At 43.7% G+C, this 21397-nt stretch overlaps 1 protein-coding gene across 1 annotated transcript in view; it reads right to left on the bottom strand.

The window, feature by feature from the left end:
• The window catches only part of Barx2 (BARX homeobox 2), an 80925-nt gene that overhangs the window by 5123 nt on the left and 54405 nt on the right, over positions 1–21397 (bottom strand). The window contains exons 2-3 of the mRNA XM_004641416.2: positions 8393–8693; positions 4346–4430 (exon numbers count right to left, since the gene is read on the bottom strand). Of these exons, the coding sequence (XP_004641473.1) occupies positions 4346–4430; positions 8393–8693 (386 nt within the window). The remainder of the gene's footprint in view (positions 1–4345; positions 4431–8392; positions 8694–21397) is intronic.

The raw sequence follows: 21397 nt of genomic DNA, 5'->3' as shown, positions 1-21397 counted from the left end.
ACCTAATTGGCAAAAGAAAGTCCAGCCCAGCAATTAGAGAACACCACCCACACAACTTGGATCGATCTCATCTGGCTGTTTTCCTACGCATGAAAAAGAAATCAAAACAATCAGACCATTTTTAAATGGAATAAAACATTCCAGTGCAAGCAATAATTAGGAGATAACTACACTATTGGCTGCTTTCCACATCAACCTCTGGCCCCTGCTTCCAAGCACACCTGAGACATGCAATTATCTTCCAACCTCTCTGCACCAGGAACTACACTCCTGTGCACCCTGCAGCCCTCCGCCCAGGAGTCCTCCTCCCCAGCTATTCCTAGAACTGATTTGCCCCCTTGGTCCAGTGATGCCAGACACACACTGAACCAGATATCCTATGCTTCTCTTTGTTTCTTGGAGAAACACATAGCACACCATCTGCTTTTATTAGCTCTGGCTGCTGACAGTTTTCTTCCAAATTCTAGAGCAAGGCATTCAAATCTCTGCCACTGAGGATTTGAAGATGGTCTTTTGCTTCCTTTTAACGGTACTTAGGTGGGGGACAAGCAGTATGGTTAGAGAGTGGAGAATATCAGGGCAGAGGGGAACCTTCTCCTTGCTTTCCTTCTGAGACAGGAAACAGCTGATAGAAAAGGCTTGTCAGGATCAAAGAATAAGTCAAGAGCTGGAATTTGAACACAGCACCCTTAACTATTCGAATTCAATATTAGCTCCCATTAACAGCATTTTAACAGTATTTTATTCTGTACAATACATAAGGGACACAGAAAATGTAATACTCCTTCTCCTGTGTCTGACGCTTATCTGCAATTGTCCCACGTCCCTGCAGACTTTGAGCAGTAGCCTCTTGACCTGCATGCCTTTTGCTCCTTTTTCCTATCTGTGGCTTTTTAGAAGTGCATGGGCCATGTAACTGATGGAAGGTCCATGAAGCTGAGAAAAACAAGTCTGGATGCTCCAGCATAAATCTCCTCCGAGAACGTTACTGCTCACCTTAGCTGATTGTCACAGCCCGAAAACAGGATGCTCTGTTACACTTCAAACAGGACCCCAAATGCCAAACACCCAGGACTACTCTTATCCAGGAGAATAGCTCAGGGTCCCAGAAACCCATAGAATTTTTTTCAGTTTAATCTATGTTAACCTCCAAAAGGTTGTATTCTTTTAAGATATGGATTATGGGGATAGATAAATAACAACAATAATAATGCCAGCTAACATCACTTGGCTTCATCCTACATGGCCTGCACTGTTCTCAATGTTTTATAGAAATTAGCTCAGTTGATAAAACAACTCTATAAGATACATGTTAGTCATTTTCCATACGAGGCACCCACAGGTTAAGGAACCTGTCCAAGATTACATAGATAGTAATTGGTAATGATTTCACAGAATTCTCGGCTATCTGGGACTTTCAGTGCACAAGATAATGATGGTGGGAGGTGTGTGGCCCACACAAATTCTGCAAGTGGGAGAGGAATGTGGTATCCATTTGGATCATCTCACTGTATTTTAAAGCTGAAACAAGACCACATAATAAGATGCTTTCAGCCTGTTGCAAAACCCTGTGGATCCTACTGGAGCTAATGTCAACAGAAATGGAATAGAGGGTGAGTGTCCCATCTAATGTGCAAGAGTAAATTTACCCAACCCGCTATAGATTACAAATGCTGACCAGTCAAAACTAGTTGAAGATGGTATCTTGGTTTTGGCAGGTAGTCGTTGGCAGCCGTGTGAATAAGTATGAGAAACAAGTGCTAATCTTTTTCCAGTTCCAATTAGGTTACTAGCCTTGAGACATCTTTATTACCCAATTATCTTTTTCTTTTCCTCTCAGTACCTGAAGAGATAGCCTTGAAAGAGTTTTACCAGGAAAACAGATGAAGCAATCCAAATCTCAACAATGCCTTGCTGTTCCAAGGCAGTCAGGTTCCAGATTCCCAGTGGAACACAGTCCCTCACAGGTAGCGCCTGCCATTTTGAAATGCCTAAGTGCACTCAAGGACTCTTGTCCCTACTTCCTACCTGAATTCCTTCCCACTTTCATCACGCACATTTCTGTTTATCCACTAAAACTCATTTAAGTGGTGCCTCTTCTGGGAATTGTGAATTCTTCCCTTCTCTGTCCTGATTCTGAATCAATCTCTCTCTCTCTCTCTCTCTCTCTCTCTCTCTCTCTCTCTCTCTCTCATAAATCATCCCACAGTTGTCCTGGTCTCTCTACATAGTATAAAGTCCATCCTTTTTTATTGTATTTTTTAACAGTCAGATTCGTTCTTTGTCTCTGCATCTGCACTGCCTAATGAAGCTATGAATTATTACTAGTGTGAAATGAAAAGCTTGCCTCTTGTGTTTCCTAAAGGTTCCTGAATCTAGTTGGCCCAGAACACTCTCTGAGGTTAATTCTGCTGAGATACTTCCATTTTGATTTATTTGGTATCCATAAGTATTTACCAACCAGCCCACAAACTGTCAGCAGCACAGTGGCTGGTGAAAAACAAGTGACGTCAGAGGCGAAGGCGCATGCGTCTTCCTACAGGTACTGGGCGGTTCCAGCAGCAAGGCCGGGCTGTCAGTGCCTCAGTCGTCTGACTCATGAGCAGATTACTGATAACCAATTTGAACAATGCCTCTGCTGCTCAGGAGACACCGATTCCAATGACGATGACTGACGAAGCTGGAGTAGGTGGTGGAGCCTCTGCGGAGAGCTCTGAAGGGACTTGCCCCAAGCCAGCCAGGGACTGGTGAGCCTGGGAACGCGGCCCAGCAATCCTCACTCCCCAGTCTGGTTCTTTCAGAGAACAGTCCCCCAAATGCTTTCCACCCTGAGTTTCAGGTGCGTAGCGCTGCGGAGTGTTTGCAGTGGCTGGCTGTTTCACTGAATCTCATTGGTCTTCCAATTTCAACTTGTCTCCCAACCTTCCTCAGCACCTCTCCGCTGCACTCATAAGAGGTCAGTCAGTCTAAAACCAGGGCTTCATACTAATGTCCTCTCCTCTGCTGCCTGCATTTCCTAACGAGGTCATAAATTCCATGAAGACTAGGGTTACATTTTATTTCATTACTTCCCATAGTCCCAGGACAAGGCATGACTCACAGGAGACACAAAATATGTTCTTTCTGTTTATTTATACCACATGTGGTGGTTTATCCATGCAACTAGTGTCTCTGCCTTGCTTTGTGAGCAGCCTCCTGAGCTAAGTCACCTCCATTTGAAAACAGCCGTCACAAATCAGGATCCCCCAAAGGAGATTATGAATCTGCTCAGGATTTTCTTTCTGGGAATATAAGAACTGCTGCTTGTTGATTTTTTTTCTAATTTTTCCCATTAATATTCACTTGCATGCCCATTAATATGTAGTTTATTCTTCCCTTTCAATACTATTGGGCAGTACCAAGGATAAGCAAAGAAAGTCCCAACTTGTAAATTGCTTATTGTTGAAAGATGACATTTTCCTGTCTTTACAATACCACAAAATACAACTGTGACCAGATATGTTAGCAAACTGAACTATCCTGAGGAAGGCATGGTGTTCTGGTCCATATGGAGCAGAAAGAGTCAGTAAGCGTGGGTGAGGCTGGGGGGCGTCTCATGTCAGGGAACACCTGTACTGGTGTCTACCCTCATAGAAAATTAAGTAGTCAACTGCTTTGGGAAATTTGAGTTTAAGTGCTTTCCAAAAGAAAAGAAGGGCAGACAATAATGAAATCAAGTTGCTTTCAAAATGTAGACAAAATGTAGAGATATTTGTTCTCAGTACATTTAAAAATCAAGGATGGGAGCATTTATCAAAAAAGCACTACAGCCATAGTACAGAAACAGTAGTCATTAGGTCATGCACCTCAGAATAACCTGAGTGTTGTTGACATGTCTGTCCCCAGCCCTGTCACAAGTTCAACAGTCAGAATCTTGGAAGGAGGCCTAGACTCCTGCAGACTTGCTAGCTACCCAAGTAACTTAGCTGCCCCCAAGTGTAAGGGTCTCTGCATTGCAGGGACGACATGAGCTCTCTATCACTACAGGGAGGGGGACAAGGTACACACTTCTATTCTTAGCTGTTGGTGAGACAGGAAGCAAGGCCTTTGACAAGGTCAGCAGATGGGGTTCAAACTAGCAGCTAGGAGGCTTTTGATCGTTCTTGGATTTCTAACTCAAAAAGAATATCCGTTGGGTTAAGAAATCTAGGTCAAGTTCAAGTTGACTCCTTCCCAGCCAGCATCTCAAAAGGTCTTCCCATCTCACAGCCCAAACCACCAAAGTCCTGCCTGCCTCCTACAGCTCTGTATTAAGAGTTTTTCCCATTGGGATTGGCACATGGTTAGGCCAACTTTCCTTTCTTACCATTTTCTTCCATTTCATCCTGCGATTCTGGTACCAGGTCTTCACCTGCAGCTGAGTGAGTCCCAGAGACTGAGCCAAATCCAACCTAGAAGACATGAAATGCAAAGGAAAGATGAAGAATGTGGGAGAAGGCAAGAGAGACAGGGGCCTGCTTGCTAAGGCCAGGCACTTGCTCCATGCTAGACTTGTCCCCTTAAGCTAATTCTTCCCCAAGGGGCTTCTCTTTCCTTCCAAAAGTCCTATGGAAGAAATTTTGGGAAGCCAAGGAACAGGCAGCCACCCCAAGAACAGCTGAGGCAGTCCCCATTTCAAAAATATTTCTAGTCTGCAACTGATTTACAAAGGATGTCTGAGCCATCATTACAAAATCCTGCTCTAATCACTCAGATCCTCCAGGAAATGAATACTTTGACCCAAAATCCAAACTGAAATGAAAGGTAAAGTTGTTCATCTGTAGAATCTTACTCACCAGTCCAGACCCAGTTCAAGGCCCATCTCCAGCAGGGAAGCCTCTGGCTCCTGTGGTCCCTCTCCTCTGCCTCCTCCCATGAGCCAGCAACCAGCTAGATAGTCCCACGTCCTCAACTGTCTTCAGTCTCTTCACATGTGTGATTCCCACCTCCCGACCGTTTGAGCACCACACAATGGACCTGCAATGCACTATCTTATGTTTTCCTCATAGTGAGGTTAACTAGAATCGCTCAGCTGACCCTGGAAGCAGACTCTGGAGGACTAAGAGGTGGAGCAGGGTTCAGATCCACTTGTATCTGATTTGTACACCACCTGCAGTAACAAGGTACAGCCCCACCCACAATATTTTTGTACAAGTCAGATCTATCAGAAAGATATGCAGGGTGCTACATCCCAGGGAGTGACAAACAACCAAAGTGCAGAATAGGAAAGTAGCAAGGAAAGGCAATTTGTAGCCAATTCCAGTCCTCAGAGCCATACCCTCTGACCCATGTGGGTTGGACCCCAGGTCCATATGAGCCCCACCTGGAAGGCCAGCTCCTTGAGGCAATATTTGCTACCTCCCTGCAGTGCCAATGTGCCCAGTGAAGCAGTGTGGACTTGTAAAGAGTTTGGTCGGTGCTACCACGCTGAAGGGCCCCAGGTCTCCGAGAGGAGCCACTTGCAGGTCTCTTGCCACTTGACACACAAAACCATGCAGACAGCCTCAGCACTGGGAGCAGTTAGTGCCAGTTCTCAGCTGCAGCTTTCTCTTCTCAAGGGCATCTACTGATTGGCAGGATCCATGGGTACTGGTCTTGAAGGTACCAAGTGTTGATACTTAGTACTCTCAGCAGCTCCCCTGCTCTGACTAGAGCAGATACATCAAATTTCTAAAGCGGAGCGTGCCTTTGACAGACTTCAGAACCTGTCTTAATTCTGCATTAACATATAGCCACCATCTCTGTAGAAGAGAAACTGCAGCTAAAAGTTTTATTGAAAGTAACTAACAGAAAGAAGCCAATAAATTCCTAGGACTGAACGTGATTAGCTTTTCCCATTAATGAAGCTCTGCATCCCGACAGTTGTTCACTGAGTATCAAGGACCCAGGGTACCATTCTGCAGGCTTCTGATGTGCTGGGCCTCCTGGGCTCCAGCAGTCCAACAGGTCCTGCCTGGACTCTGGCAGTGCCTTCCCCAGCCCAGTTCACCTGAGGCCATCAGGTGCGTTAGTCAATGGAAGGTTCACAGCTCTGCCACTGCATTAGCAAATGGTATTAGCTCACTTGGGAAAAATGCATCCTTGACTCACTCTGGCTACAGAAACACATTTCACTGTCATCAGCTTTCTCTCATTACCTGCCACCATTACAAATTCTCACTTCCCTGCATATTCACTTAAATGGAATCACCTAGGAAACCAGAGAAATAAACACAGAGGAAGAGCTGTGGGAGGAGGGCGTGCTCATGGCCCTGGTCACGTAGGGAGGTGAGGAACGTCAGTGAGGGCACGTTCAGGCAGCAGCTGCAAGCCAACCAGATATGTCCTCCTCCCCAGGCAAGTGAATCAGTTCTGTGTAGGTCACCTGAGAGGTGCCCAGACAGGTAAGGGGAAGCCCCAAGAGCTTTATTGACAGTTAACATTTCTGCAAAAAGTTCTCTGGCTTCTGAAAAGTAAGTTTGAAATTTTACTTCTGGGTGTTGAAGCCTTTCAGGCACAGCACCACCAGGCAGCTCCCAAGAAGCCCAGGGCCACGGAGGCCCACGAGGCCCTCAGCTGTCTGCCAGCGCATCCAAGAAGGGCTTCGTCTGGAAAGCCCAGCTGAATGCCCAACGCACAAACCTGTCTACAATATCTGTCTGAAGGCACCCAAGTGTGTAAACCCAAAGCAGAACTTACTCCTCACCAAGCCCACCCTGCCCCCTGGCTTCTTGCTGCATCGCTGAATGATGTCCTTACATACTGGTGGCCCAATCCAGGAACCATAGTGGTCTCGTCTTTCTGTTCCCTTTCTTCCTCCACCATCAGTTCTGCCCTTTCCATCTTCAAGTTTTTCTCTCCCATTTATTTTCTCCTCTCTGTTCTACTCTCAGCACCTCAGATCCTTTCCTAACTGGTTTCCCTCCTCCGTCTTTTGCTTCTCTTAACCCATCAGTTCTGGTGCCACCAAAGTCCTGGTTCTCAAATGTTAGCACTGTCACATCACTTCTGGCTCTTAGTGACTGCTGACTACCTAAGCAGCGAGGCCCAGATTTCTGAGCCAGGAAATGAGGTCTTCCTTTCATTCGTCAGCCCCACCTCTTACAATGTCCCCATTCCCACCGTGAGTTGGCGATGTCTCTATTGGTGCACTTCCCTTGCTATGTCCAACAAAACTTGATTCTGTGCCATTTGTGTGTGCTAGTCCCTCTGAATCAAAACTCTTTTTAAGCATTACCTCTTTCCAAGAGTTGTCTTTAATCCACATCAATATCTGTTGGTTCCTACAGCCCTTAGCACCATACTGGCCCTAATACCTGGCTCACCCTGTTGTGTGCTATTGTGTCATTCTTCACCCATGATCTCTTTCACAGCAGAGCTCTTGTCTACCAGTTTTTGGACCCATGACACCTTCCACAGCAGCCAGAAGCTAGGAAACTCTCGGCAAATAGTAGTGGTATCTGGTTATTGAATTCAATAGACAAATCCCCTTTTGTCTGCAGATGACGGTCTGTAGACTCCTCTTTCACTTTTTTTTTCTTATCATACTACTAAATAAAATGGCTTTAGAAACTCCCTTGAGTCTCCTTCCCATTACTTTGGTAGGACTTGTTGAAGCTGTTAGGGACAAAGCATTGAGCAAAAGAAGAGAAAAATGGCCTGGGAAACCCTCCTAATAAGAAGGATCACACATTAGCTCAGCTAAGCCCAAGTGAGTTCAAGGAACAAGGAAGACACACATTCCTGCATATGTTGCAATTAAGACAGTAACTTAAGAGAGGAGATAAGATTTTTGAGGCCTTCAAGGAAAACAAGGATCACAGTCTCCCCAGCTGGTCCTCAAAACGTTTTAGAAGAGACCCTGTTCCAACTCCACCTGGGCCCTGCCAAGTTGTTCTGACTTGACAGCCATCAGATTCACTATGACAGGGTCAGTTTAGTACTTCCCATCAAGGGCTAGGCCAGGAACTGACTCAGCTCAGAGGCTAACAGGGTGGGGACAGGACTGAGGTCACGGAGCCCAGTTTCAGATCTAGTTCCAATGTACCTGATTCTAAGTGCAAGTGGCTTAAAAAACAAGCCCTGTTCCCAGCTGAGAGCCTGGACAACCATTTTTATCATTTTCCCGCATTTGTTATAGTGGAGTGGTCCAGTTAAAATGTGGAATAGAATGACGGGTACACATTCGGCCATGGGCGGACTCAGGGCAAATGCAGTGGATTCTTGGACACTGCATCCTGCTACCCCAAGGCTGAGACTACTTGAGACAAAAACTATGACTGCTCTCATAGTGTCATATATTACTGAAAGAGTTGCTGTCATGAGATGTCCCATACGAGAACAAATGAGTCTTTTAAAGAGCGTGCCCTGTAGAGTCCCCTCCCCACATCCTCACCTGTCTGGGGTGGACAAGTACTTCTGCTTCTGGAACTTCTTCTCCAGGCCCATGAGCTGCAGCTCGGTGAAGATGGTGCGACTCCGGCGGGGCTTCTTCTGCCGTGGCGTGGGCTGTTCTGTCTCTGACTCACTGCTGGCTAGAGCCTCGCCACCTTGGGCCTCAGCAGATGTAGCCTCAGTGGCTACATGGCGGGACAAGACGGGGGCGATTCCTGGAGTCGTGGGGACCAGGTGGGAGATGACCGTGGGCTGCCGGGTGATCACCGAGAGCAGAGGGTATGCCCGAAGGGAAGGGGAGCCTGGAAGACAGAGAGAGATGTAGGTCACCACAGGGCACGGGGGTGGCCGAGGCTAGGAGCCCAGAGAAGCCCACGTACTGAAACTTGCCTGATGGCAGGGCCTTCTGCACGTAAGGAGGCTTAAAGGGAAGAAAGGAAGGGAGAAAAAAACAACACGAGCCTTACAAACTCAGGGTGGGTAAGCAAGGGAGAGATCTGAGGAGCTGAGTGTGTGAGAACGTTCACATCCACCTCACCAGGAGGAGGTTCCTGTGACTCCTCCAGATGTGAGTGAATGTTCCCCTTCTCCCTTTGGTGAGTCCCTAAAGTCTGGTTTCAGGGATATATGTCAATGGAGACAGACAGATGAAAAGAAAGAATCAGAAGAGTCTAGAAATATACACTTCCAAATTTCAAGATGTACCAACTTCTCAAGAATCACCTGTGGCCTTTACTCAATTCTGTTTGCAATGGAACTGATAGACTGAGAGGTCCATGAGCTTTAAACCATACCATTTTTCCAAGCTGAAGGATGCTTAAGGATTATTTAATTCAGCTCCCTCCTTTTTGACACAAATAGTCTCATAAAAGTTAATGACTTGTCTGAAATAGTGTAGCTAAGCTCGAGGGCCAAGCCAAGCTCTTCTGGCTTGAAGTCCAGTGCTGTTAGCACCACCCATGAATCACATGGATAGATCACTTAGAAGAGGGGGATGACAGATTGTAATTCACATGAGAACTCAGAGTGGTGATGACTGGCTGTTTACAGCGCTGGGCTGCAGGTGAGCTTTCGGGCTGAGGCCAGGATTGGAGGCTGATTCAGTTTGCCATGGTGGATGGGAGACCCGGTGCAGTGAGACAGTGCACACTCTCACATTCCACATCTACTCCACTGATTTCAAAGCAAATGTTTTTCTGCCTGATAATCTAAGTCTTTGAAGTTCAAATGAAAAACCTCTTTCACTTCTTTGCTTAATAACACCGGGTTTGGAGTGTCTTGATCCCGATGTGTCATTTTGCCTCTCTGGGCTTCAGTGCTGTCACCTGGGTAGTAAAAGGGGCTACCGCAGTGAGCCTTTCAAACTCTAATAGCTGATGCCGCAAAACTGTCCCTCTCTTGTTGGGAGCTGACGAACACAGAGAAGATTCAGGTGCCCCTTGGGTCTCTGCACAGCCCCAAAGATGGACTATAAGCAAGCAAAAGCTAGGTCTGGCCTAAAGTTGACAGCCGCCGTGGAAGCCCTGGGTGCAGCTGGCGAGCCAGCTCTCTGCTCCGATTTGGCACTGCTCCTCATGCCTGTGCCCCCGTTCTGAACACCAGTCCTAGCCACCAAAACAGGAAATTTCTCTTGTTCTTCGAGTGCACACCCAGAAAGTCCAGCAGAAACCACCAAGTTATCAAATAACAATAACTCACCACAAGTGCTACAACCTCCACTTACTCTCCAGACAACTCTAATACTTGAACTTTTGTGTTGTTGGTTCTTTCAAGAAAAAATAATTGGGGAATATTTTATAGGAAGAAAGTTAGGAGCCAGGGCTTGTGGTTTCAGATCTCTAGGCAGATGTTTCTCACCTCAAGTCACTTTTCTCCATTAATTTACTCCATTTCTTTCAGAAGGGACAAGCTTTCTTTTTTTAATCAGGCTAATTTATAATCTAGAAACAGGAGCTTATTGGCCTAGAAAAATGTGTATTTCCTACCTCTAAATCAAGTTTTTGATCATCTTCTTCTTTTGCAGTGCTGGGAGTTGAACCCAGGACCTCACTTACCCAGGGCAAGTGCTTTACCACTGACCTTTTTCTTTTTTAAAAAAATAATTTCATTGAGAAATAGCAATGAGACAGCTTCAAAACAGGTTAGTAGGACAGTTACAACAATACATTGCATATTGTTGTTTTCATAGTAGTTATTCATAGCACAACATGCAGACATGATATCTTGTTTAAACACTACTAGTACAAATCTTTCTCCCCCATGTGACTTCTTTCATGTATTTTATTTTATTTTATTATTTTTTTCGATAATTTTATTGATAAATAAAAAGCAATGAGACAGTTTCAAATCAAACTGGTAGGACAGTTCCAATAATTAACACATTGCATACTGCCTTCCTCTTGGACCACTGATCTTACCACTCAGTTTAGACCATTTTTACTGACATGGGACAATATTATGAAAGTGTGACGATAACCTAGCATTGTCAAAGATGTGGAGAAACAGACACATATTGGTACTGGTAGTGCAAAATAGTGTAAGTTATTAGGAGGAGAAAGTAGTATATAACATGTTCTTAAGAAGCATTGCTACAGTTTAACTATTCTATTTGTGCACGTGTACAAAGATTTATGTATAAGTGGGCCAGGGAGATGCTCAGTAGAACAAGCACTTGCCTGGCAAGTGCAAGGGCCTGAGTTCAATCCCTGGTTCAAAAAAAAAAGAGTCATTGCAGCCTTGTTTATAATTATGAAAAGGTGAACATGATGCACATACTTATTAATAAGGAAATGACTAAGTAAATTGTGGTAGTCTATACTGTGGACTGTCTTTAATCCCAGCACGTAAGAGGCTGAGGCTGGAGGACAACCACGAGTGGAGGCCATGATTGGCTACATAGTGTGTTCAAGAACAGCCTGAAGTATGTAGTTATCTCAAAAAAAAAATATCTACCTAAACAGATGAACTACTAGAAAAAATATCTAAATATACGATGAAGAGAGAAAAGGTATGGCATAAAACACCTTTCATTATCCTAAAAAGATACCTTGCTGCACTGCTGAGCGCATTTTGGGAGTTCAGAGAGCTGGTTCCCACGCTCTTCACAGTGGTAACTTCTGCAAGGAGTGGGAGGGAAACAGGTACACAGGAATCTGCAGGCACTAAGCTGTATGCAAACCTGCCTGCAATATTCGCCAAGCTTCCTCTATGGCCTCGCTTCTGCCCCTGAAGGTGAGGATACCGGTCAAAGCTCCACCTTCGTGGAACTTACATTTCAGCAAAGAAGGCAGACAGTAAATCAATCAATCAATCAATCAATCAATCAATCAGGTAGTGGCAAATTCTATAATACGATAAGGCAGAATGTGAAGATAGGACAAGGTGGGACGAGGGCAGGTACATGAAAGAAGATTCCTCCATGGCAGGGGACCTTTCAGCAGGTGAGCGCCTCCCTGCACTCAAGACCCCAGGTGAAGACCAACACATGCAAAGCCCTATGTGGTGAATGAACATGCGTTCAAATAACAGCTGACAGCAGAAGTGAGCAAGAGTAAGTGTCACAGGGTAGAGAACTTTGAAGAGATCTGCTGAAGCCAGGTTAGGCAGGGTCTTATAGCTGAGAACAAATAAATAATACAGATCTGATTAAGATTATGATTTTTTTAAGGCCCCTGGTGTGATCTGAGAGCTGGGGAAGGAGAAGATATGATCTGTGTCTTTAAATAATCCTAAGGCTACTGTTTGCAGATCAGAATGCCAGACGCACGCGTGTGGAGCAGAGCCAGGAGACGAGGCCTATGCAAACCAGACGCGGCGACAGCACCAGTGGGCGGGGGTCACAGGCAAGGCACTTCGAGGGACCCCGCTAAAGGCCTGAACATCAGGTCTGAAGGAGAGGGAGACTTGTGGTGCTGTCCAGTGGAGGAACGGCGTCCACTTCCTATAATGAAAAAGACTGGACAAAGAGCAAGACCAAGGGCCAAAACCGAGATCGCTGCATTACACAAGATTCTATTTACAACCTGGAAGAGTTAAGAGGCAGCTGGACAAAGCGGGCTGGAGCTAGGGGAGCGAGGGACTGGACGCGCAGTGCTGGCTCGGAGTAGCCTTCAGAGCGCGTGAGGTCATGGGGCGCGGGGCAGGGAGAAAGTGCTGAGCGAGCCCAAGACAGAAGGACGTCCGCGGCGGACACTGAGCAGGAGCAGGCACAGCAATGTCCCGGCTCTCCGTGTTTCATGACTCCTCCTTAGTATTTGTATCTTGTTGCTCATAGGTGATATTTTTATAATGTTTTTTAAAAAATAATTATTTTAAATGAACTTTAAGTTTTATTCTCATTCTGACGTTTTAATAAGATTTGTCAAAAAAAGAATAATCATTTCTTGATTCTTGGACCTCCGAATGGTTAAAACTTCTAGAAAGCCAAGCAAAGAACCAGGTAAAGTGAAGCGTGCCTATAAGCCTAGCACTCTGGGAGGCTGAGGAAGGAGGATCAGAAAATCAAGCTGAGATACCAGGATGTACCTCAAAAACATTAAAAGGGCCTGGGGATGCAACTCAGGGCAAAGCAACCTGAGTTGTGATACTCAGTCACACACACACACACACACACACACACACACACGCGCGCGTGCGCGCGCGCACTGAACAAAGGTAATTCACCAAAGAAGATCTATAAATGGCAAATAATAAGCACATGAAGAGGTGCTTAAGATGACTAGTCATTAGGGAAATGCAAAATAAAATCGAAGTCAAACAAAATGCCACTACACAGTTGCTAGAAAGGTCTAAATTTTTTTTATAAACTGACATTATCAAGTGTTGATGAGGACAGAGAGCAACTGAAACTCTCATGAACTGCTGGTGGGAGTACAAAATAATGTGGTCTTCCTGGAAAGAACTGGCAGTTTCTTACAAAGGTACACAAGCTGATAGCACGTGATTCAGCAAAAACAGCTCCTAGACGTTGACCCTTAGTCATTATCAAAAACTGGAAATAGGCTGGGGAGATAGCTCAGTAGAATAAGTGCTTGCCTGGCAAGTGCAAGGGCTTGAGTTCAATCCCTGGTTCCACACACACAAAAAAAACTTGGATATAATCCAATTGTCCCTCCAGTGGGATGGATAAACCAACTATAGTGTACACATATAAAATACTATTCAGAAACAAAAGGAATAGAACTACTGATAACATACAACATCATGGACAGATCTCAAACACATTATGTGAAGTGAAAGAAGCTATGTTCTGTGGTTCCATTTCTATGACATTCTGGAAAAGGCATAAACAGGGATGGAGAACACAATCCCAGAGGTGGACAAAGGCGTAGAATGAAGGAATGGGAAGAGTGCTGGTCCGACTTAATGTTAGTGCTTATACGACTTTTCACATTCATCAAGACTCTTATCTGTACATTAAAATAGTAAATGTTTACAAAAATATTAACTAGCAGAAATTTTAAAAGAAATGGGGACAAGATAAAGATTTTTTATGAGACTTTTATTTCTATATCTATTCTCAGATGCCGTGGTCTTGTAGAGAAGTTTGCTGTTTGTTTGTTTTCAAAAGTGCTAGCGATGGAGCCCAAAGTCTGGCTCACATCAGAGGCAAGCACTCTACCGCTGAGCTGTGTCCTCAGCCCTCCATAAGTACTTTAACTATTTTTTCATTACCAAAGTAACACATAAAATTTTATAAATGAAATTTAAACACTTCAGAAACATGCAAATTAGAAGACTCCCTTTATCAATTTCACCAAAATCTTGACAGATAAATTTTATGTTCCAAATCTAGCAACTATGTATGTTAATCTACTGAGATCTATAGTTACAAAAATGTTTGTTTTGGAAAATATAAGTATCACTTTACTTATCTACTTTCCAAATAGATAGCAAATAACAATAACACCATCTATGTACTAGTCCAGTGACTTAGAGAACCAGGTTTAAGGTATAGGAAATTCTCAAAGAAATGAAGTTGAAAACTTTTGCTCCTCAGACTTCGGGGCTTTTCATCACCAGAACTCTGTGACTGTCTGGGTCTCTAGAAGAGGAGCCAACGGAGAGCAGAACTGTTCTCCCCCAGGGCAGCCCTCTATGATAGACAGCACAGTGGGGGCGGCGGGGAAGGGGGAGAGCCAGGAAGCCAGGCAGAGGGAGCCGGAGAGGTTTAGGATGCTGCTCTCAGTCTTCAGCCTTGGGGAAAGAGAAAGCTGCTCCAAGAGGAACTCGGGAAAACATTTTAGAGGAGATAATTTTAAAAATACACGAAAGTCTAAAGCTCTTCATGAATATGGCCTCTGCTCACAGATTCCTATTGCTATTTAATATAATTTTGTACAAACATGGGACTAGGTGTAATCTTAAAGGTAGCTGAGATAGATAGATAGATAGATAGATAGATAGATAGATAGATAGATAGATAGATAGATAGATATAGATAGATAGAGAGATCCTTACTACTGAACTAATAATTGGTCCTATTATGAGATCGCTGCACTTTAATTTTTGTGAGTTCTTTTGGGAGTTTGTTATCTGGTAGAGTTAGACCTTCTTTACTCTTTTTACAAAACCTTTTCGGCCACTGGCAGTGACTTTTCCAGTTGAACTCTGGAATCTTCTTTTAAAAAGTAGATTGCATCAAATTTTGGTATGTTACAGTAACCTTATATGAATAAGGTTATAAGAAATACCTTAAAGTAAGGTTTTTTTTTTTTTGATGATCTTGTTCTCTGGTAGGTAGAAAAGCAACTGCTTATTTAGAAATGGCTTTTGAAGAGTCATACAATTTGATTCCATGAAGATCAAACATAATGGAAATTTTCTTCTAAAACAAAACAAAAAAAACCATGAAACTTCTGATGAATTATGGTGATTTAAGGCAATATCCGGATCACCAAGTCTATAGTTTTCAGAATCTTAACCCAAGGTTTTAGTGCAAATTCATTGACACATTTTTACTTTCCCCCAGTGAGAGCACCCTTCCGAGGTCAGGGGCACAAGAAGCCACTACGGCGCTGAGAAAGTGCCAAGGCTGTCTGGTGGCCACCACCGTAGACAGACCCACGTGCAGGAGGCCCGGCTGCAGGTGCTCAGGACCTGACTGTGTCTGCAGTGTTCAGAAGAGACACGCATGGCTGGGAACAAGACTGGATGTGCTGTGAATGAGCAACGAAGCACTCTCCCAAAAGGCAGGCTCACGGGGTGCAGAAAAGTGAGACAAAATATACTCTAGACAGCTGTTTTCTGTCTTTTCTTGTTTTAATATATGACCTGGTTTTTAACAAAGTAGCTTTGGCCAAGAGCTTTAATTTCACAAATCACTTTACACAACCATTTCACATTTCCACCAAAGCGCTGAGATAGTTTGGCTGTATATCTGTATTTTCCCTAAAACAACAAATTCAGTTTTAGGAATAGGGAAAAATGACAAATTAATGCATAATTCCTAAGAATTATCGCTATGTGACAATGTTGACTGAAGACAGCTGTCCTGCTACTCTGGATCATTTACATACACTTGTGAAATTCAGCCACATGATCTGCTACTGAGAGGGAGTGATGACTATAATAAGCCAGAGACATTGTTTAAACAAACACATGTTTAGTTGACAAAAGAAGTGCAAACATGACCACGCTGAAGGCATTTAATGTTTTCTTTCCAGCCAATTCCCTTAACCAATGTTTTCCCATAGAATGAGTATCATATAACTGTGTATACCATGTACCTAGAGATACTTGCCTCTCAAGTGTTTGGTCTTTTTGAGAATCTTGTTTTGGATTAAAAACCTAAGTACTGGGCTGGTGAAACAGCTCAGTGGACTAGGCGCCTGTTTTGGAAAGCTCGGGGACCTGGGTTTGATCCTGGTCCAGCATGTTGCACCAGTCCCATCCCCGGGGCACGCTGAGCCAGCAACCGAGTCTGGGCGTGATGGCACATGCCTATAATCCCAGCGCTGGAGAAGTTGAAAACAAGAGGATCAGTACAAGTCCGGGCTGTGTAGTGAGACCTTGTAGGCTTTCTACTAAATACATTTAAAAAGTAATAATAAAAATAAAATAAAATGAAATGAAAAAATAAAAATAAAAATAAAATAAAACCTAAGTACATTAAGGGATGGCAGATGCTGAAGAAGTTCCGTGGAGTTTGGAGAGACATGGGCCATTAGGCAGACTAATGAGAGTACAATTGAATCTCTGTACCTTCAATTAACATCGAATTGGATTTTTTTTCAAAATTTGCAACTGTACAGACTTTAACCACCCTGAGATTCCTCTCACATAGATTTTCCTTGTGTTAGGTATTACAGTAATCTAGAGATGATTTAAAGTCTCTAGCACGATGTTCCCTGGTTCTATGCCAATAAGATGCCATTTTATACAGTGGTGTTGCGCACCCACATGGAACATGTGACCTATATCTGTGTAGAATGTTTTAGAGGAACATTCGTAGACATGGATATGAGGTATTCAGAGAGCCTGAAAAGACTCATCAGGACAACTAGGTGGTGACAGCTCTTCTCTAGAGGAAAAATCATGCAGTCTCCAACGCCAGATCAGTTCCTTAGGCTCCCATCCCCTCAGTAGGCTGCTAGTTCTGAGTAGTTGGGAGAACTGGACCTCTGCCTTGGACTCTGAAAGTGACCTTGAGCAGGTCACCAAAATTTGCTTACTTTCAAGCCCTACATCTGTAAAGTCAAACCATTCACATTTCTCTCTCAGATTATTGTGAGGATTAAATGCATTAAAATATACTAAGTGCCCAGTGGGCAGCTATTTGTTTTCAATTCGTTTCCTTTTCCTCCCTTCCTTAGCTACTTTATGCTCTGTGATTAAAAAGGATTAGTTTTCTTATCAAGAAAATCATCAAGAGCTGCTGCAAAGCACCCCCTTTTCCTCTGCTCACATGGGAAGCAAGCATCAGCAGATCAGACTGTGCTTCTCTTTCCCTGTCAGAAGTCTCTGCTCTTGCAGCAGTGAGAACTCTAGGACAAATCAGGGCAAAGGCTAGTACAGCCAGACAAACTGCCAGACTCGAGAAAAAGATCCTTCGATTTCATCGATAATATTAACAACAGAACTGGAGATGCAGCTCACTGGTAGAGTGTCTGCTTAGTATGCAGGCATAGCCCTCTGAGTTCAGTCCTTAGCAACACACACACACACACACACACACACACACACACACACACACCACAGAGTAGCTTCAGAGTCTTGAAGGCATAGCCTTTGTCAAAGTTAATAGCAGGTAGGAAAGTTGGGGGTTGGAAGATCTCAGACAAAACCAAAGTCAGTCAGGGGTGGTTAACTTTACTTTGACCTATCTTCTGCTGAGGGTAAACTGAGCAAATGCTGACCAGACAGTGGACATGGAATGGACAGGCAAGGTCAGTAAGCATGGGCAAGAGGGAAGAACAAAGAGGCTCTGAGCGTCTTTTGAACTTCTGACAGTAACGGCTTGCTAGGGGTGGTGGCCCACACCTGTAATCCTAGCACTGGGGAGGCTGAGGCAGGAGGATTATTGTGAACTTGAGACCAGTCTGGGCTACAAAGTGAGCTCAAAGCAGACTCAACCACAGGGTGAGACTCTGTCTCAAAAAGACCAAAATAAATAAATAAATTCTGGCAGTATTAAATTCCTGCTCCCACATGACAGGATGGAGTACATACACTCTTGAAGCCACAGTTCTGTGTGACTGAAAAGAGAAAATGTTTTAAGGAGATTTCTGAAAGCCTAATAAAGTGTCTAATTAACCATTAACTGCCTCATCTAGGGAGAGTACATTTCTGTGACTTAGGAGTAAATAAATCATACATATGGAATGAATTTGTGCCAAAATCCATGAGATTATCATGATACAGACTACAGAATAACTATCTACTTAGAAAAAAAAAACAAACAAACAAGTGAACAAACTTAGAAGTTTCAGTGGGTTTCAACATACAGGCAGATGGGTAGAATAGGGAGGAAAATTGGGGAAATTGGTAGAAATGAAGCCAGTCTAGACAATAAGCAAAGGACATCAGAGCAAAGACTCTTTATGTGGCAGGGAACACCCGAGTCGTACCGCATTCAACCTGCAGTGTCATCAGAACTGCAGACACCTACAAACTACTGGCTCTTCTGGGAGCTGAGCTCAATGCCGCTAGCTAGGAAGCTACACCTCTGCATGCTGCTTGTCACGTTGTACCACCTCACACGGTCATCCACCCTGAGCCCCTCCACCCCCAGCTCCCTCAGCCAAGGAACACACTCAAAATGCCGCAGTGTTTCCCCTCCTCGTCATTGTGTTGTCTGTACACATACACACCTGTTTTCATCCACACCTCAAAAGTGCTCACTGTCAAAAGCTGCCCAGAGCAGCTGCTGTTTATTACAAAGACAGAATTAATCACTCCCTCGCTTTGTGCGCCCACACTTTGTGTTTGTGTCCTTATTAACTCTTCCTGAATGCAAACCTTGAGTTATAGGTAGATGTGTTCACCATGTTTCTCAACAAATTGAAAATGCCTTCAGGACAAGACAAAATCAAAAGTGTGTCTGCCAAGCCCTCCCTTCCATGCCTCAGGTGACCTGATGTTACCTGGGGTGAGGAGACTAAGGCAGAAGACATGGTTCTGACACTGCTGGGCCTGGAAGTCTTTGGCCAAATCAGACTTGAAAGCCTCTGTTTTCCTTCTGAAAAGGGCAATAATAATGCTTCTCTACAAACTTGTTGGAGGATAACATTGGAAAAGAAATATTAAAGTCAATAAAGAGCTCCTTCAAAAGAGACCCTGTTCTCAAACATCCAATTGAGCAGACCCAAAAGTTCCATGTTTTGCAGATGCCTCTATCCACTAAGAGGTCTTAACTCTGCTTGTTGTCTTAATCTAACCTCTTCCACTGTTTCATGCCTTTGTGGAATAATTTTAGTTAGGGTTCTGGTGTTCAACAGTGGCAAAATCTGCAGTCTACCTGAAAGAATCCTCTGTTTGACCATTATTATCATCAAGAACTGGCCTAAATAGCTATTCAGTTCTGTCCTGTCTGGTAGAAACAAGATGTGAAGCAACTCCTGATCTCTGCCCTTAAGAGGCTGATTATCTGAGAAAATGAGACATTAAACTAAAAGGTAAATAAGAAATCAAGAAGCATGTGGGAAATGCTGAGCAGCACGGGAACTACAGGAATTTAGGACAGGTGGCTGGATTTGAGACAACAGGGTGCCTAGCAAGCAAGATCTGGATTATGAGGGAGGAGAAGGAATGGATTCCCAAGGTACTATCAAGGAAAGCCCAACAGGATCTGGGAACCCACCTGAATGCAGTGACAAGAAGGGGAAAAGTGACAAGAAGGGGAGAACACCAAAAGGACTTGGACGATTCAGTGCCCCAGAGGTGACTGCTAGACTTGAAAAATCAATGACCAATCTGAAGTGTTCCATGTGGAAATGTTTTGGGAGAAGAGATAAGGTTTGCTGTTTGAGGTGATTATCAGTTACCTAAATTCCAGAGACAGTCACAAACTGGTGCTCCCAAAAACAAATGGATATACAGACTTGACACAATAGAGTTGGAACGTTAAAAGAGTCATCTCTCAAGAAGCAAGAAGTAAGCCTGAAATGGTGGCACCATTGAAATTCATCTGAATCCAACCAGGGAGAGAGGGGGAAAGGAAAGGGGAGAAGGAGAGGAAGAGGGAGAGGAGAGGGAAAAGATTATAAATAGCCATAAAGAGTTTCAAGAAAAATAAACTTTCAACAAAGTTATTCATCAGTGATTTTTAAAAATAAGCCCTAAAAAGAAATGTTCACTCCTTCTCTGATACTTTCAGACCGGTATCCACTGTTTAGGAATCTTTACCAGGATGGCTGGGAAGATGTGCACAATGTTAGGGTGCAGGGCAAAGTTTCCAACAAACTCCCACCCCCAGGTATCACTTTTCTGGCCATGGTCCTGTGGGCCCATAGGCAAGCTCCTGATAGAGACCTCATCAGAGTAAAACTGAAAACGTTCTATGCCAGAACATAATTTTAGAAATCCAAGCTGACTTCCTTCTGTTCATTCTAATCCTGATTTAGATATCTCTATGGTTTGCCTAAATTGCAAAGAATCAGAAACAGAACAGAATAAAGAAAAATAAAATTCAATCCAACTCAACAAAGTATGGAATTCCAAGGGTTGATACTATGCCAAGATTGGGGATAAAAAAAAACACAGGCGACAGACCAGGTCCTTGCCCAAATGATGGTCTGGGCATATAACAAATGATTAAAAGAGTAGGCTGTGATGTTCTAGAGAGTATTTATATTCTGCAGGAGAATCCAACCAAATATAGCCAGTCATAATTCTCCTGGAAGAGAAGCAGTTAACTGAGTTTTGAATGACAAAGTTGGCTGAAATGTCAATCCAAGACAGTGAATAATAAAAAAGAACAAGTAAAAGTTTAAGATATGATGACATAAAAGCATACAATTTTGTTCCAAAATATACAAACAAAAACACAAAAGTAGATAAAGTAGAGGAAGGAGCATTTGTGCCTTACTGAGGAACACGTAAAGAACTTCTGATGTTGAAATTGGTTCTAGTACCAGGGAGATAGCTCAGTGCTTGCCTGACAAGTGCAAGGTCCTGAGTTCAATCCCTGGTACCACAAAAAAAAAAAAGAAAAAAGAAAAGAAATTGGTTCTGTGGAAAAAGCAAAAGTGAGAAGCACTCTAGAACACATTAGACCAGAGCAAAACTCAACTGCTGTGGGGCAAGGTTGGAAGGACAGTCAGTGATCAGAATGTCTCATGCCACTGTGATGATTGGCTTCACCAGGGTATTTCCATCAGGATGTTTTTATGTCATCCAGTCATATGATTTCTCTGCCTAAATCTCTTCCTGGTGTCCCATTATTTCCTGGTGAAAGTGTACACGTAAAGGTTATGGAGTTGATGTGGCCAGGAGATGCAGCTGTTACAAAAAAACTCAAATACTGGAGAAATTTGCCCTGACGAAATGAGTAGGAAAGAGAAGCTCA

Source organism: Octodon degus, unplaced genomic scaffold (genome assembly GCF_000260255.1).
Source record: "Octodon degus isolate 3935 unplaced genomic scaffold, OctDeg1.0 scaffold00136, whole genome shotgun sequence".
Classification (NCBI taxonomy): domain Eukaryota; kingdom Metazoa; phylum Chordata; class Mammalia; order Rodentia; family Octodontidae; genus Octodon; species Octodon degus.
The sequence above is the reverse complement of the archived record's forward strand: the minus strand, read 5'-3'. Positions and strand labels throughout refer to the sequence as shown.